Source organism: Tachypleus tridentatus, chromosome 10, assembly GCF_004210375.1.
Source record: "Tachypleus tridentatus isolate NWPU-2018 chromosome 10, ASM421037v1, whole genome shotgun sequence".
Lineage (NCBI taxonomy): Eukaryota > Metazoa > Arthropoda > Merostomata > Xiphosura > Limulidae > Tachypleus > Tachypleus tridentatus.
The window spans coordinates 58,835,997-58,855,878 of record NC_134834.1 but is presented as its reverse complement, the minus strand read 5'-3'; the positions used below and the strand labels follow the sequence as shown (position 1 = coordinate 58,855,878).

The following is a 19,882-nucleotide window of genomic DNA, read 5'->3' as shown; positions in this document are numbered from 1 at the left end:
TAAAATATTTTCAAATAGACCACGATTTATCGATCAAACACGTAATGCCTGCAAGAAACCATAGCTTAAATGCTGCGCGTAAAAATGATAGAATAAGGGAAATTCAAGCAAAGGGCATGAAAACTACCATACATGTTTTGCGGGTCCAGGCTAGTTTTAAATTATTATACAGCTATGTTTTCTACTTATAAAAATGCTTTAATACGGCATTATTTTGTAGCCTTTATTGAATCTAAAATACACACAGTGACATTCGAAAATAAGTAGAAAATAAAAAAGAAAGCTTACAGAGATATAAAAAAGTTGCAGTTAAGAACTACGCCTTTTCGTTAGAGACAAAATTTTAAAACCCTGAATGTTTAGGTATTTCATTTTTAATAAGTACCTTGCTGCAATTCCCCTTAATGTGATGCACGTGATTACATAGTGTTAGGTACAAGATGTTAAAACGATTTAGAAGCCTCACCATATCATTACAGTCGATTTCACCACGTCCGTACATGTTCAGTCTGATGATCGTGCATCTTGTCAATAGTTTTGCAGTGTAGGTTTCTTTGCAAGACACTATTTCGCAAAGAGTTTTGTCCAAAAGACATTGCTTCTCCCTGCTGTTTATCATAATACACGCAGGAGAACAACTGTTTCCCAGCACTCGTGTCAAAAGTCCGATTACTGCTTTAGGTTTCTTTATTAGTATGTCATCGTATAGTATAGACAATGAATGTCCATTTTATTCTACAACTACTTGAGATATTCGGCGGTTGAACGGGAAGACTTATATTTGTATATTTACACTCTGTTGGCCTCGTCTCCAGGCAGAGATTATTTTTAATATGTTGACTGGGACACATGGACGATTTTGCAGTTAACCTTTGTATTCTTGGATCTAGACCAGTGGTTCTTAACCTGGGTACAGTCGAACCCCAGGGGTTTGGTGAGTCAGTCTCAGGGGTTCGGCGGAGGTCAAAGACACACACACTGTGTGTGTGTCCGTTCCGTTCATCCCACTTGTATGATTTGTGACGTCATGCTCTACTTGGCCATCATTGGCTGCGGCTGAATACGTCACATCTGCAGGCAACTTCTGCGCTTAGCGGTTGACTTGTGACTGTAGTAATTGTGCGTCATTTGAGATTTTTTCCTAATCTTTCAATCCCTTCATACTAACTATGTCGAGCAAAAACAGAAAGTGGTCGTACGAATACGTACAATATGAATTCACGTGTATGACAGAACACGATGGGAGTCAGCGTTCTCAATGCATGATTTGCAATGCCAAGTTGAGCAATTCTAGTCTAGCACCGGCAAAACTAAGAGAACACTCCCTAAAGCTGCATGGAGATGGGGAATACAAAAACACAACGCTTGCTGAATTTAAGGTAAAGAGAGCCAGGTTCGAGGAAAAGGATACTTTGCCTGTTCTCGGCTTTGTACCCGTCGACAAACCGATCCTCACAGCATCTTACGAAGTTGCGTACTTGGTCGCAAAGCAGGGCAAACCACACACCATTGATGAAGCACTCGTAAAACCAGCTGCGTTGAAGATGGCGAATATCATGCTGGGAAAAGCTGCTGAAAATAAGTTATCCCAAATTCCTCTTTCAAATGACACCATCAGCAGCAGAATAGATAACATGAGCGATGACATCTTGGCTCAAGTAGTTGCAAATTTGATTTCAAGCCCAGCAAAATTCAGAGACCACCGACGTTTCCAGTCTAAGCCAGCTTGTTGTATTCGTGCGCTATGTGAAGAACGACGAGATAAAAGAATTTTTTTTTTATTTTGTAAGCCTTTACAACAACAACTAAGGCAGCCGACGTGAAGAAACTTGTGGATAACTTCTTCAGAGACAACGATCTTTCGTGGGATATGGTTTCTGCAGTTTGTTCGGATGGAGTTGCAGTCATGCTGAGACGAAACTCTGGTTTTGGTGCGCTGGTGAAAGCCGATGCACCACACATCATTGTAACACACTATGTTCTGTACAGACATGCGTTGGCAACAAGAACCTTGCCTTCAAAACTGGCAGAAGTTTTAAAAATTGTAGTGGAATGTGTGAACTTTGTGCGAAATAGTGCCCTGAAGCACTGCATCTTCAAAGAGCTGTGTAATGAAATGGGCTCCGAATACGAGGTACTTCTGTACCAATCTAACGTTCGGTGGTTATCCCGGGGAAAGGTGCTGAATCGTGTTTTTGCCATGCGTGTGGAATTAGCCCTGTTTTTGCGAGAGCACCAATATTGTCGTGCAGATTGCTTCAAAAAAATCTGAGTTCATTCTCATTTTGGCGTACATGGTCGATATCTTCAATGCTCTCAATCATCTCAATCAACAGATGCAGGGCGGTGGAGTCAACATCATCGAAGCGGAAGAAACCCCTGAAGGCTTTTCAAAAAAAGCTACCGTTATGGAAACGATGAACAGAGAATGGTAACTTTGCAAACGTTCCCCTGCTGGACGACTGTGTAAGTTAGATCGAAGATGTGTCTGAAATCAGAGACATTTCTGTACCCGGGGAACTGAAGCAAGCAATTGCCATGCACTTAGATGAGCTCGCAAAGTCCCTCGATGGATACTTCCTCACCAGAGGGTGATATCCAACATGGGTGAGACAGCCGTTCACGTTTAGTGTTGCGATAGCAGATGTCAATGATGAAGACTTCGACGAAATCATTGAACTTCAGCAGAACCAGGTTCAACAGCAACTTTTCAGAACAACAATACTCTCAGCGTTTTGGTGTCACCAAATCGTAGCGTACCCTCTTATTGCTAAGAAAGCCCTTGAGATACTCATACCGTTTGTTACAACGTATCTTCGCGAGCAATCCTTTTCAAGGATGGTAGACATAAAAACGAAGACTTTGTTGCGAAAATGATATGAGAGTGGCACTTGCCAAGGTGAAGCCGTGCATATCTGAACTTGTCTCTTGAAAGGCAACAGCAAAAGTCACATTGATTTGCAGTAAATATTCATTGAGTGATGTTTTTGTTTTTGTGTGAAATTCATGTTTTGTTGGTTTTGTTCTTTGAACACAATGATATTGTGTGCAACTGATGATTGGTTCATTTTGTGCACTAATAAAATATCTACTTATGTTTTGAATTTGAAAAAAATCATATTTTATTTTTCCAATTACGAAGGGTTCAGTGAATGCAAGTACGAAACTTCCATACCTACCTCCAACAAGGTTAAGAACCACTGATCTATACCTTGTTCAAGATACCACAGTTATCTCACCATGCCTGGAGTTTTCTCTGTGGATGATCCTGGAGTCCCATATTGATCCTTTGTAGTTTTGTTTCCAATGTTATTAAGTAAAACGGTAATCCCCGATGTGCACACATTTTATGATTTGCATAAATTTATTAAAAAAAAAGGTGTTACATATATTTTCCCAATACCAATCAATTTTCGGTAATGTCAAAATATAGTTTTAATAAATTGCGTTCCACCCCGACTTTATATTGACTGTGGTTGCCACGTAATTTGCTGATTAAAGTATTTGAAGCAATTTTAATATAAAGTTCTGACTTTATAAGGTCATAATAATAAATGCCTTGTTTGTTTGTTTGTTTTGGAATTAAGCACAAAGCTACACAATGACAGGTATCGAAACTCGGTTTTTAGCGGTTCATAATAAACGTCACCAAGTGATATAAATATATATATATATATATATGTATACATTTTGTTTGTGATGTTCATATAAAACTGCATGAATGTTAGCTGCGCACTAAGTCCACAAATTTGAAGAGGCAGTCTAGACGGAAGAAAATTAGTAAACAGGCCCCAACATCAAGTATTGGGTTACTATTATCGGATAGTGGGGTTTCACCGACAGTCTCGTAGTCAACGCACGCCTCCAAATTGCGGAACGTTGTTTGGTGGAAATGGGACGCGAATCAGGGACCACGCCCAGCTCTCTGTCTACAGTAGATAAACTTGGTTGTTTGTAGCGTTACACCAAATACTAATCTCATGAGACGAAAAGTAACCTAAATTCAGACAACCTGCTTTTATTGGAATGTTAATGATAATCGTGTTTCTAGCTTATTTAATAAAAATGACCATACAGCTTAGGTCAAACTTAGGTTCTGCAAGATAAAGTTTAGTCATTATTATAATAATTTGTAATGCTTCGTTTGTGGAGGGGTCAACTTTGGTGAAACGTTCAGTAAATATTTTACTTTATTTTTTTATAGTAAAAGATAAGCATTTACAATGTTATTACGACAATAACAACCTAACGAAAGGCATAGTTTATGCAGAGTTTCCGAAATTTCGTGTATGTTTTGAGGTTCTTAAGTCAGCCTTGGTGCACAAGGCCTTAATAGTCTGATGCCACAAAAGGTAGATAGGCACTCCTTTATTAAAGTAGTGAAACAAGAATGAATGAATTATATAGCATGTATGATAGCTATATAGATGTTCCTTTATTAAACAAGTGAAGCAAGATTGATTTATGTAGTGTATATGAGTCAAATATCGTTGCTAGGTTGTCTGAATAACTCCACTACTTAATGTCTGAATAACTCCACTACTTAAGGAACTTAAACAACTATGTGTGAAATTATACAGATCTTATAGAATTAATGGTGAGTGCGATTTATACGATAAATAAGAATCGATATGCATTTTTAAATGTAACACATTCCAAAGTTTATGTTTAACTTCTGTCAGAATATGCTGCAAACCAATAAACTGTTTTTACAGCAACTTTTAGAAAATGTATGTACCACAAGTGCTTTTTAAAACAATCTTTCAGTACATAGATTTTCTAGAAAAACTTGGTTATCGTTAGTTAAAATACGTGACAAAATAATTCAGTTGTCACATAGATTAGCTTATGACCATTGGTGAAATATTTGTGAATGCTCACACTTACTCCGTAATTTTGCAATTATAGATTGATTTGGTTTATTTTTAATTTCACGCAAAGCTACATAAGGGCTATCTGCGCTAGCCATACCTAATTTAGCAGTGTAAGACTAGAGGAAAGGCAGCTAGTCATTACTACCCATCACCAAGTCTGGGGCTACGCTTTTACCAACGAATAGTGGGATTGATCGTGTTATTATAACCCTCCCACGGCTGAAAGGACGTGCATGTTTTGGTGTGACGGGGATTCGAACCCGCGACTGTCGGATTACGAGTCGCACGCTTTAACACGCTTGGCCGCTGAGTCGCTGTGATAGATAGCTATACGTTTGTATTGTGTCTGTAGGTTATTCTACTAGGGAAGTCATATGTACTAGCTTATGCAGATTAATGTGATACGTATTGTATCCGTGTCAAAATCGTGATGTCTGTACCTTATTTATGTAAAGCATGTATACAGTCTTATCAGCTCACTGAGACATGCGCAGTTCAAGGATGATGGGCAAAATAATTGAAACTGAAAAAGCCTATAGAGTTCAAAGCTCAAGTGGGAAAAGTTATTAAAGCTTAAAACATCTTTCTAATTATCAGATATTAAGAGAACATTGAACACGTTTCATGAAATTACTCATTGTGTTTTTTGTATCTTATACATTGTTTCATTCTGTATAGTCAACCTCCCCCTCCCCCCGTGGCACAGCGGTATGTTTGCGGTCTTAAAACGGTAGAAACCGGGTTTCGATACCCGTTTTGGGCAGAGTACAGATGCTCCATTGTGTAGCTTTGTGCTTAGTTGCAAACGAACAAACAAATTGTATGGTCGGCTCAAATTTTTAGTTTCTTGTCATATTTTATTGCACAACTTAAAACCCCTCGTCGTCTCATTAGTTTTCGTAGAAGTAACATAATTTGTTTGCATTGACGTTTAAGCACAGGGCAACATGTGTATGGGCTACTTGTGATCTGTCAACCACAGGTATCGACGGCCGGATTCTTGCGTTGTAAGTCCGCAAAGACATATCGCTGTACCACTGGTGGGCCTGTACAATTAACATATTTTTTGTATTTTGACTACGAAAAATAGATTAAAGAGAGAATCTCCTGAGCAATAAATATATCAAATATAATGCAAATTCCGAAATAAGCATTTTCCTTAATTTGTGCTAAACCTAACTGTAGGTTTGATTAACACGGATATTTTTAGTCACTATTTCAAGAGAAATCAACAGTTATCTCACATTTTTCATTTGTTAATAGACATTTATCTGGTATGTGTTCTGAAAGCTGACAATCAATTCTAGAGAGCATAAATACAAACCGCCTTTACGTGAGTGTTATGAAATACTTAAATTAACACCTTAGTTCGCAGAACCAAGTTTTTCTGAAAGGTTTAAAATTTGTAGTATTTGTGTACTAGTATTTATGGACTTGTATAAACTAAGATTTTAATCTGCTAAGTATATTCATAGTTTTATGTGTTGGAAATTCTGGATGTTGTTTCTCCATATTGAAGGTTCAGAGTATTGATACATATATATATATTTATATAATGATGATTTACATTTCTCTAAGAAATACCACACTTATTCTGCAAAACAATTTTTATTGCGTCCTCCTCATTAATGGGTGCAATGTAGACTTCACTGTGCAATGACTGTAGAGAAATCAGACATGGAAAGTTGTGACTCACAACGTGAACATCATGTTTATCACAGAACTTGCGTCTTGTTATGTTTCTTGGAGGAATATGATAATTAACTCAGTCTGTTGTCATCTTAGGTAAACACAACAAACTTGTTTTCGGTAACACGTAAAACAACTAGTCAGATCAAGCTTAAATTTAACCAGTAAAAATGTAAAGTATATACTATTCACTGTTAATGTAAACACGAGAGTCGCCGAAAACTCTACGACTTTCATCATTTCTTCACCTTTTTTTTTTTAACGAGAGATCCATTCTGTATCCTTAAGTGTTGAATAATATTTTTTTAATATTCTGAACTGATTAATTAAAACTTTAAATAACATGAATATTGTAATTTCCTCAGAGTTAAAATCACCCGTGTCAAATGACTGATAATGTCATTCACCCATCAATGAATAACTACCAACCCATACAAACAATCTGAGAATAGCAAATGTTGAGATATTTAGAGACTCAAACAGTCAACTTAATCGTCATGGTGTTTCCATTTTCCAGTTCATCGATCTTCTCTGTATCACGTGACCTAATAAAAATTTTACCCCAGTCGTAAAGATCTAGAACCGTCTGTGATTATGGTATTCGGGGACAGCACATCCATTCATTTTAATATGAAGTGATGACTGTAAATAATATTCTGATGAACATTGAATAGATGTTTCCAAAACATTTAAGATATGCTTGGTGATTTTGACTTAATGGGAAACAGTGCTCAGTTTAATGTGACTTATAGGTTATGCATGAACTACATCTGTTTTTTGTTGGGTTTTTTTTTTCAAATCTTCATACTTCTTACAAATGATCATAAAGAACTCAGGTAACTTTGATAACATGCGTTATACCGATGTCTGAAATGAAGAACTGAATGTGGTAAATCTTATTTGATCAACCAAGTGTGTCTTTAGTAAATAGAGTGCCCATCATTGTTCGTTCTTGTGCATCGTGGTCTCTCGTTATCTGGTAAGTGGAGTGTTTCGTATTTCTAGTGTTGTCAGTTGACCATCTGAGTGTGTTATTACATGATTAATAGATAGCCAGTTATTGTTTGTTCTTGGACAATGTGCACTCTGGTTGTCCAGTAAGTGGATTTTTTTTTTGTATTTCTAGTGCTGCTACTTACTCAACTGGGTGAGTCATTATCTGGTCAATAGACTGTCATTTATTGTTCATTTTTGTGCATCATAACCTGTCAATATTGTAAGTGGTGTATTTTTGTATTTTTATGCTGTTAATTGGTTCATTCTTTAAGTGTCACTGTCTAATAATTCTTTTGTTTATTTCTAGAATTTTTTCTTTTGGTGTTCTTTTTTGTTTGGGAGCAAAGTCACATTTGCTATTTGTTGTGCCCATCGTGAGGAATTTAAACCCGAATTTTAGCGTTTTAATACCATAACTTTACTTTTCTACCGCTGAAGGACATTTTTGTGAATCCGTCAAGCATACCATTATGTGATCAGTGGAGTGACTTCTATTTCAGTATTTATAATTAAGTAATATGACTTGTCGTAATCTTATCAGTGGGTTTCCTAGTACATTTATTTGGGAAACGTGGTGTGTAAATATGTAATCATCGAAGTATTTTCTATTTTTAATTGAATTTTGACACGCGCTTACAGTGGTGTATGGAGTTGGAAAGTGGAGGTGCTTAGCTAGACATGCAGATTTTGCAATGATAGATTGAAGGTATAAAAAATTGCTAAAAGCAGGTTCTGTTTTGCCAAAGGCAGCTTCACCTAGGGGGGACTTGGGATATGTTCCTAGAAAATTAATACATTAATATAATTTACAGTTGTTATATAAACGAAATATTAGAGCACCCCAGCACCATAGGTTTCGACGTCACTAACTTATGTAATAAGAAAATTTGAATATGGAAATCGATGAATCATTTCATTATACAACCAGTATAAAATCGCAATGGAACAGGAAGTATCAAAACTACAGTTTGACATTCTTTGACTTTCAATAAGTAGTGTGATGCCACCGAAGTAGACCTCTTTTGGAGAAAGGTATGTAATAACCCTTTTCGACCCTAAACATTAATACATTCAGATATAAAAAGATGTGTTCATATAATGGATTTAGAACTCCCAAGACGGTAATATCCCTTGCACATTGACAACAACGGAATATGGATCAACTTAGGAACCCAGGAATTTTCAGAAAGAGACCTGCAACAAGTCGTACCGCAGCCGTATAGGCAAAGTGCGGTGTCTTGTAATAGGTTAGGACCCAACGAATACAAAATTCAGTGGCAAAAGCCGTCTACATGACTTAGGCAACTGAACGAAACATAATCAAGAAGGATCTCTGTCTGGAAACGAGGCCAACAAGCTATGGGTTCACCAAGATAACGATTTTAGTTTTACCTACTGTTCAACCGTCACATACTTCAAGCAGCTGGAGAATGAAACAGGCATTCGTGCTATTCCGTACAAAGATATATGGCTGATATATGTCTGTGGAATCGGACTGTTTTAAAGACCGTTGTCCTCTACACTTGATAGATTAAGCAACCTTGATTCAGAAGCTATTTATTCTCGAGAGGAGAAAGATATGCTGTTAAAATCCTTATAAATCACATACGGAATTTATTAACAATAAAGTGTGCTATTTTTTTGTTCTTTATATAATTTTTATTTCGAAAAACAAAACAAACAAAAACAGTGACTTCCGTGAATACAGAATTTAGAATCAATTTTAAATTTTAAAATCAATTCTTAGGCATGTGTACATAGCTCAGTTACAAATAGTCAGTTTCATTACCAACTATATATATATATATTATATCGGGCATTAGATAAAATCAGGAAGGACAACGATAGAGAACGATGGCTTCCTTCCTCTGTATTACCTACCTGTATTTTAACCAAACTTTCCATTCATGAAAGCCGCAATATGATTAGGTGTGGCTCTTTAAGCCTGAGGCCTAGTACCTGTTGCAACCCTAGGGGGCAATGGCTTCTTCGGTATGTTTCGTCATCTCCAGTTTCTGCTAAGATTTACCCAGGTCAAAGCTGTCTGGGAATTGACTGGAGGCTGGTGTTCGTGCTAGCAATATCAGTAACATTAAAATACGAAGGAAATGTGTTTTCGTTCTTCAAATTTAACGTGTATTGGGTTTTCAACCATTAATATATATCGTGGTTCTTCAATCATTGATATGCTTTAGATCTCCAGACATTAATTTGTTTTTAGTCCCAAATATTAATGTGTCTACTGTCTTCACACATTAATGCTTCTTGAATCTTGATATATCATGTTTTTATGCTGGAACTCGACACCTATTTATTTCCAAGACGTTCCAAATCAATCTAAACAAACATTGTTTGTTTGATTTAGTCTTATGAAAGTGTGCTTTTTTTTTCAATTCTTTTCACTCAGAATTTACCTGAATTTGCTATGCACAGTTCTGATATTGAAATAAATTTTGTTTAAACATTTTTAAGTAAAAGAAACAATACTGTATCTTTTGTTGAACATACATTGTGGTTTAATATCTTTGTTATAGCCATTATCATGTTGAAAATTTCAATAGGTGTTTTCTTTGAAGTTAAGTAAAGCACTAGATTATTGTAACCTCAAACAAGTTAAGTAAAACACTAGCTCAAGATATTAATGATGATCTTTACAGGTTAAGTAAAACAGTTGCTCATTATCACAAATTTACAGCATACAAATTTAGTAAGGTATTACTTCAATATCATTATTAGCAGAAATTTGAAGTCCAACGAAGCAAATGAGTACATTATTCCAAATAAATTGAACATATGGAAGAAAATTTACTGTTTTTCTTGTCTGTGTATGTTTAAGGTGTGTGTTTTCTTATAGCAAAGCCACATCAGGTTATCTGCTGAGCCCACCGAGGGGAATCGAACCCCCGATTTTAACGTTGTAAATCCGAAGACATACCGCTGTACTAGCGGGGGGTCTTTTCTTTTCTGATTGCATAAATTTTAAACTTATTTTGATCATACGTTACAAATAAAAATAGTTTTCGGATATACTTGTTAAAAATCTCAAAGAAATAGAAAAATACAGTTTACTTTTCAAAGAAGACTGGAATCATATTGATCAGTTTTGTTACTTTCTAAACCTCAGCATACAGTCCGACGTGTCTTTGCGTACCCCGCTAGTAAAGCGGTAAGTCTTTCGGATTTACAACGCTAAAATTAGGAGTTCGATTATCCTCGGTGGGCTCAGCAGATAGCCCGATGTGGCTTCGCTAGAAGAAAAAAACAACTCACACACACATACTTTCTAAACTTTTGCGTGATATCCTCGAGTTACATAAGAACATCAGAGTAATTACCCAATTAGGTAGTTTCTAATAGTGACATAACAGTTATAGTTGATTTTCTGTTTGTTTTCTTAAACGTTTTTACATAGAATGTAAGTGCAGTTTTAGTTTTCATATGTGTTGAGAGAAGTTTGAATAAGGAATTGACTGCGGATTTTGAGTGTTTTCGTACAAATATCCTTTTGAATGAAATTATTCAATCGAGTCGATTAATTAATTTCTAAGAGCATGGATAGGGGTATAATTTATGCGAATTTATTTACACTAAACTATTTTTTTAATGTTCAATCGACAAGTATGACCTCAAATTAACAGTGTAGCTATGGGGTCAAATTTAGATGTTACTTTTCTGAACTGATTAGAACAGTACCACAAAGAATGTAAAATATTTACATTATCGTGAATATGTTGGTGATACGAATGTTCAAGATTTGAAATTTTTTCCATTCTTTTTCACGCCCACTCGTTTTAATGGAAAAATATTTTTTTTTCTGTACGCTTAATATTTTTAAAGATATTTTTAAAGAACTGAATAAGATAAATTTTGTGTTCGAAAATGATCATTTCGACAAATGATATATACTTTCACTGTTTTTCAAGTGCTATTCATGTCTTTACTCAGACCTGAAGATTTATGGACACTTATTTTGCTTTAAAAAATCATATTGCAGCATTTTTCTATTGCTTATCACTCACTTCGGTAAATTAGCTGTAAAAAAGGGATCAACAGTTTGCTGACTACAAATACAAAGAATCATCAATTGCTACCTACATTTTATGAACACTTCTCTCAATATTACCACATACATCTCAACGGTATAACGTTCAAGATGTTTTACAGTGCTGATGAGATACAAACTTACATGTCAAGAATTTTTTAAACTCTAAACTTACGATAACAAGCTTAAAACATCAATACAGTAATAATTTTTGCGGGTTAAGTAAGTAAAACCTTTGTCAATTACAGTTTAATAAAATTTAAATAAAACAGAGATTATTAGTAAGTGTTAAGTAAAACAACGGTTCATTGTTACTTTAATGTAGAATAATTATCACTGCATACAGGTTAAAATATAATCTCAGTACAACTTTATATAGATGAAGTAAAACATTAATTTATAACCAGTTTAATCACGTTCAACAAAAGATCAAATCAACACCTCTTTGTACAAGTGAGGAATAGATCAAATCAACCTCTTTTTTCACGTTTAATGATACATTTTTTGACACTACTTTGTACAGTACAGTCTAAGTAAACCAATAACTAATATTACAGTTTTTTTTTTTCCGACTGAGTAAAACACCAGGTCAAAAACCACTCTGTTTGTATTAAGTACAACAGCAACTCAGCATCACTTCATCCAGATTAAGATACAATATAATTCCAGCACCGTTACATCTAGGCTAACAAGGGTGCCTCGACACCCGTCAGACCCAGAAATGCACGAAATAATCATTTTCGTAAGTATTTTTATTCTCAAAATCAGAAATCTGAAACCTATTTACTTCACATGATGTTTCACGGAGAAATCTGGAACTGAGCCGGGAACTTTGACCATTTTCCTCATACTTGTTTTTCCCAGCATAATAAATTTAATGTATAAGGACGACGGTTTCAATAGTTCACAGAAATCTGTAGGCGCTCGGTCCGGTGGTTTCTCCAGTATGTCATCATATGAAATAGCATCAATACCGGTTTCTTTCTCCACCTGCTTAAAGTATTCGAAGGCTTAAAAAGATATGTCGTGGAAGATATTTCCATAAACACGACTAATGTCGTTTTTTCAGTGGGGCACGTGAACAGCATTAGTCTCCGAACTTTTTCGAAATTCTAAATTTCCGATCCGAACACATCTTTGTGGTCTCTGTGTATGAATATTATGTTTCAAAAATAATCACAACCGAATGCACATATTTTGTGTGACATCACACTACCTATGCAACGCCAATGTAAAAAACGTACATCTGATGCATACTGTTCCAGTGGGACTTTATATGGTAGTCACGTGACTTACTGGTTTCGATATTCAAAATTCTTTCAGTATGAAAATTTCGCACATGATATTACGTTACATAAGGACCCATAATGATTTAAATTATGTTGTTGTTTACTAGTGCAATATTAATGCACTACTCATAAATAGCGTTTCATCTGAGACTAATTAGTACTTTAAAGAACGAAAGGCCTTATCGGCAGCGGTTTACAACAAACAACATAAACTTCAGATACTACTATACTCCATTCTTAAGTACTTTTGAATCAGTAAAGAATGATATGATTTAAGTTATTTTCAATCCTTTTATGATGTAATATTACAGTATATTACTTCGAAATGCCATTATTTTTTAGCTAAGGACTGATACGTTGTGAAATATTTCATAGAATGTGTATAAAGAAATTATGAAAAACTCGATTTATGGCTGGTGTATGTGTTGCAAATTTAATTCTGCAATTTACTAAAGCACTCATAGAAGTGCTTTCAAGTGTAGGTAGTAGCCACTAGAACCTAAATGTTTAGCCATTAATAATGAACATTCATTTCAGCAGCCTCGTGTTTGTTAAAATCAACCTTAATGATGTCACATGTCAACCTTTATTTGTGTGCATTGCATACTATATTCTAGAGAAGAATTATATAGCCTTACCACCAAAGAATTTTTAAATTACCATGATTGTTGACCTGCCTTAAAAAGGGTATGCTATTCAAACAGTTATGGAAACAGGAAATAGAAACTTAAGAAGAAATCCGGGTTGCTCAAAAAAATTCTTATTTGTTCTGTGTTTTTTTTTCCTCGACAAATAACATTTTTTTCTTTCTCTCTTTTTTCACGTAAGACGCATCCTAGTTTGGAAATTAAACTTCCTGACTCGAAACGCCTACAGCAACAGTTCAAACTTTAAACATTATCTACAAGAATAACTTTCAAATACATAGGGCTATTGTACATATCTGTGAAAATAACTGCTCCAGGTCATAAAGTACACCTATTAGTTCCAATCAAAACATCTACAAAAGGTCAAGTTTTCATTTGTACTTAATGTTATACGTTAATTAAACCAGTGTTGTAATGAACGATTTTTAAGGAGTGAAATATAAAAAACATGACTTTGTATAGTATCTGTTAGCACAGGTGTATCGGGTTTATACTTAAAGGTTCACAAGTGTAATGAGATGATGATAATATATGACACAATTAAAATCAATTTATATTAGAATATAACAAGTTCGGTAATATAAAATTCTAACGTGATACTGTAGCGTTATACAGTATAAATGTTACACATTTTTCTGTGTGTGATTGAATATAGCACTGTACAGAGGTATACAGTTGTAGTATATGATCTTTACTTCCCCAAAAAGTGATTTGAAAATCTTACCAAAAGTTACTATATGTTGAATAGTTGGTTAAGATATATACGGATTTAAAGCAAATATTCAAGTTAATATTGTGAATTTATAATACAACGAATACATTCTATATATTAGACGACCACCGTGTTATATTGAAATATAGTTCACTGTGTTATCTTTCTAGCTACTCCATTGTGTTAATTTTAAAGCCAGCCACTGTGTTAGCTATTAACCAAACTACTTTTACTTTACCAGCCAAAAATTATGTTAAGCTAGTGTCTAACCGACTGTTAATCAACCTACTTTTTAATCATTACAGTGTTACCTTACCAGAAAGCTTACTTTATCAACCTTCTATCCTGTTCACTATATTACCTCACTAATCTTCAATGTGCTTCTTTACTGGTCAGTCTATTGTGATACCTTATTAGCATTCAATGTTTTGCCTTAATGGTCAGTCTTCTGTGTTATCTTATTACCTTTAAGTGTACTTGCTTTTCGTTTTAGTTCATTTTGCTTTACTGTTAACTATGTCACTTACCATATTAGTATTTACTGTGCTATCCATTATGTTATCTTTAAAGCTAGATTACCATGTGCCTAGTTTAATTACATCAATTCAACTCATTATGTTGCTTTACTGCCTATCTATTTTGTTACTTTATTGTGAATACACTGTTTTAAACTTATTTATTTACTTATCCAAGTCTAAATACATCTTACAAATAATTTATGCACATCTTATAGTGCATACCTATATTTAGTCTGAAATTCAGCAACCAGTTTATTAAGCTTTAAAATATCGTACTAGCTAGTGCATATAGATAGGTTCAGTGATTTGCACCAAATATTTCAATAGACACACATAATCCTTACCTCCTAATCTTCTACATTTGAGTATGCTGTAATAACCGCTTTACTGACTAAGTTGTATATGCCTGACCAGTTAGTCTACTACATTTAAATATGTCTAATTAACCAGTTTAAAACACTTTTGCGCACTTGATAAGTCAGTCTAATAAATTTGAATATATCTAAACAGACCACTGCTATCTGTCGATTCTGACTTGTCCGTGAATTTTTTATGTCTGTTACGATGTTGAGATGTTCTGAATTATAACTGTACGCCATGACAGCGAAAGGATAGTTAAAAACAGTTTGCATAAGGCTATCCTGTGTGATAGACCCCTAGTTATATGATTTCGTCTTACAACAAAACACAATGCAGTTTGTTTGTTATGGTAACAAGCACACGAGCAACTGACCAATAACTTGTGGAGTAATAATCTTTTAAATACGACGAGGGACCGGATCTTAAATCTATGCTTTTTTACCTTTAATGTCGAATGTTATATGTACCACACCCTATTATTCTTTGAACTACCATGTGTAAATGGTTTTCACTTTACGCTTAAATCCATACCATGCTCAACTTGTTAAACCAATATTGGAGTGACTTGCATGATTCCGAATTCCAATTCCATGGAACATGTATAAGGTGCACGTTGTATCTTGTGAAGTGACTAAAGACCACATACTGTCGCTGCTCATATTCCGTGTTGAAGTGACATGTTATGAACTATAAAGATGCATAGCCAAGTCAACCACATTTTCTTGTCTGAGCGTAGGCTAAATAACCAGAGTTTTGCATTTTAAGTCACGTGACAGCTACGTACTTGATCATATAAAAGTAAATCGAGTGGTGATTGGCATTATTTGATAACGTTGGTGTTTGGTTCGTCGTAGTTGAAGTACGACAAATGTCAGTTATTTTTTAATTGTTTCGTACGTTGCACTTTGTCAGTCAATCCACAATAAATCTTATAAAGCAGTTCATTGAGTTATGATTTACTAGTCCACACAGTTATTTTAATTTTATCTTACCATCTAATTCAATTGGTCTTAATATATATTACACGAGCCAGTTTAATTAGGTTTACAATATTTCACTTGCTAATGTCCTATATATCATGATACCTTATTTCCTAGTCTATCATACTTGAATACAAGTGTACCAGTCAGTTTGTGGAGTTTGTATTCAAGTATCTTAATAACCAGTCTATTAAAACTAAATACACCTCACAGCATAGCCTATTATTTATTAATATATTTTACTAGCAAGTTTATTAGTAGTTAATGGTACTAAACGTATTTTGCCAAACAGTACACACAAAATGAGCATATTTCAAAAGCATTTTACTAAATATAAATAGATTTGGCAAGACTGTTTTTTGAATTTAAATACATCTTAATTGTTATTCTGATTAACTGGAATACGACATTTAAATTAATTTATTCAACAATTTATTTTATTTAAAACATTTTGTTTACAGTCATTCACTACATTTGGATACATTTTTTCGGTTTTCTGAATTTGTAACCTCACCTGCTACTATTAATTTATTAGCGAATAAATGATATTAGCCATTATATAGCTAGTTTTCTAAGTGTGAAAATATCAAGCTATTTAGTTCATCCAGTTTAAATATTTATTGTATTTGAATATACCCTAATAGCCATTTGTGGAGTTTAAATTTGTTCTACTAACCAGTTCACCATGTATTTGATTATATCCTACTAGCCAGCTCATCCAGTTTAAATGCATACTGCTAATCAATTCGTGATATATGCATATGTATATATATATATATAAAACGTTATTTTAATATACCGTTTAATGTGTACAGTTTAATCCTGCGAGCGTGTTCAATGAGCTTAATTATATATTTTATACTAATTTGCAGTTCTGAATTTAAATGTATGTATTGGCTATTTGGTTGATTGTGTTTTACTATATTTTACAAGTTAGTTCATTAGGTTTAATTACATATATCCTATGAACAGTTTCTGTAAGCTATAATACATTAAACAAGCCAACTCGCTGTTTGAAAATATGTCATTAAACACTTCATTTTATTTGAATATATATATATGTATACTAATAGCTAGATGACTGAGTCTGAAATTATTTTGTGACACAGACAACGGAAGTTGAAGATGCAAATAATATTTTTGCTGGTGATCACAACAGTGTTATAAGAAAAGGTAAGTGTGATAACGCAGCTGATTTTTTATCATTATAATTCACTTTTTATAATATTGAAAAAATAACTTGCGTGTAGTTTGTAGTGTGGTTTCATTTCAAAAACTAGTAATCTTACATAAATTATTTTCTCTCTAAATTTATATTTCGCGGATTCACAACTTTCTAGCCATTATTTTTAACTACTTTCCACGTCATACATATATATGATAATATATATATATATATGTGTATGTATACGAGTATGAAAAACAAACATACTTTTACTTTTAATTCAAGAGATGCTTGTGTGAGTCCTTGTACAATGTTCCAAGTTCTTTATATAAGTAAAATATTCTGAGCATAGTTGGGTAAGTTAAAGATGTATCAATTATCATATAGAAGACTGATAGTATTTTAAGTTGTGGTCTTACAAGTGAGTTCACAATCAACGGCGAGAAATGTCTCCTGGTTTATTATAAACTTGATACTGAAATGATATGTTTTGATTTCTATATTGTATTCTTACCAACACAGCAAACTGCATTCTTGATACAGCATTATAGAGAATTAACTATTATCGATGTAAAATATCATAACCGAAGAACTAACTTGTAGAGTACAAAAAAAGAAATATTTTCTTTTTTCAATTTAAGGTATCAAACCACGTAATGGTGAAAATCAAAAGAACGTATTTTTAGGGGTTTTAGCATCACCATCCGACGTTTTCTGCTCAGTACCGGGTCGACTGTCCCTACTAAGCTCGACATCGAAGTACAAGGTAACAGTGGGAGAAATCCAAAGGCGATTATCCCCTCCAGAATGCCTCAATGCCTCTTTGCTTGGAGGAGTTCTCAGACGGTAGGTATACGCCATATGTCTGTTTGATTGTGTACTAAACCGTCATAGATGTTGTGGTTATTGAGCAATCTACCATATGAGAGTTTATGTGACAGTTCTTTACCATGACTAGCCTGTATGTGATATTCATCAATTAAAATACGATTAACACTTCGAACATTAATCTAACATCAACAAAAGTCTATAAGATATCTTACAAAATAATGTGTTAATATAGTGTTTCGGTACGGCTCTTCAGCAAATCATTGTGATATTGCGACAGTTGATGTGATATTCTGGTATCAAAATCTGTCTAACATTACATCAGTTTACCTGATATACATCAGTGACGTATTTTTAACATTACACAGGATCACGTAACATTTCAGCAATAAACTACAGTATTTTGTACACCACAGAATTTGTTTTGATATTTAATCACTAAAACCTTTCTAAGACCCACACAAGATGAAATGAGATTTTATGATAAAATGTCTCAAATACTAGGAAACTTACTATGGCATTGTCCAGTTGAACAATTGTTTATATACTATAAGACACTATGTTACTTAATGCCTTGAGACCTATTTGTTGATTCTTTTATTCTCTCTTGTGCTGACTGAATCAAGTTATATCAAGCCATACTGTAGTATGTCGTGCTGCCAAAACAACCTGCAGGACACACCTTGTGCTATAAACAGGAGTGACAGTTTAGCGATTTTCTACTTTCTTTGTCTCGGACTGTGGTAATCTAAACTGTTACATATTTTTAGTTGATATGTTCTACTACTCCGTAACTTCACATAACAAACTTTAAAGCGAACCATTAAGAGGTACACGAGATATAAAATGTCTAATTTTGATTGAATTTATTTCTTACTGTTTTTGTTTTTCTTCACGTTAAAAGTACTAACATGGAGATTTTCAAGTTTAGTACACGACAGATCTTTACGATCTGCAACTAGATGTAAAGTGTGATCGAAATATAAGACATACATGTGCAAAATTATTCAACGAGAACCGCTGAGATTTGACCAAATTGTTTGCGCACGTTTACCCAAAACGTAACAGGAACTGTTGGTCTGAAATTTGATAGCAGCTTCACCTAAGAGTGAAGCGAGACCGTTTTCAGGATTTTTATTGTCATTCACATTAAAGACGGCTAATTTAGAGTTGCAAAACTTCAGATCTTTAAGATAAAATCAAATTTAAAATAATAATAATAATAAATAGTGCTAAAATAAAACAGGCCACCTACGTTCTAGACTTATTAAAAAAAAAGAGAAAGAACAATGTAAATAGACATTGTCCTGAAAAGGACCAGATTTAAAGTTATGCTATTACTCCAGCCCTTTGTATTTACTCTAAATGTATTGATGAGTCCATTCAAACAAAGTAATGGAAGGAGGAAGAGGTCTGGTGTACCTGACCCTCCTGGGTATACAAATATATATACCCAAACACCTAGAGAGAAAGAGAGTAGCAAAACTATAAGGTGAAGGCACATGCAGAAGTATTGGTTAGGCCAAGGAAATTATAATAGCAATTTCTAGCTCAAACTTTCAAAAATCATAGGGTGGCGGGTATTATTCATTGTTAACGTTTAAACACAAATTTGCTACATTTTATGAAATTCTCCTCATTAAAGAGCATTTAGTGTCACGTGATATTACTTTAAGAATTTAGCATAAATAATGATACTTGATACAGTTGTACCGAGGGCATGCAAGTGATGATAAGAAACTGTTAATCTAGTTTTCATGGTGTTACCGTAAAGAAAGTTAT

The 19,882-nt window shown here is 34.2% G+C and overlaps 1 protein-coding gene across 4 annotated transcripts in view; it reads left to right on the top strand.

The window, feature by feature from the left end:
• The window catches only part of LOC143229365 (transcription factor AP-2-epsilon-like), a 164,094-nt gene that overhangs the window by 130,328 nt on the left and 13,884 nt on the right, over window positions 1-19,882 (top strand). For 3 of the 4 annotated variants that reach the window (XM_076461597.1, XM_076461598.1, XM_076461595.1), the window contains exons 3-4: window positions 17,217-17,280; window positions 17,914-18,118. In XM_076461597.1, the coding sequence (XP_076317712.1) occupies window positions 17,217-17,280; window positions 17,914-18,118 (269 nt within the window). The remainder of the gene's footprint in view (window positions 1-17,216; window positions 17,281-17,913; window positions 18,119-19,882) is intronic. The other variant, XM_076461596.1, reaches the window with a different exon arrangement.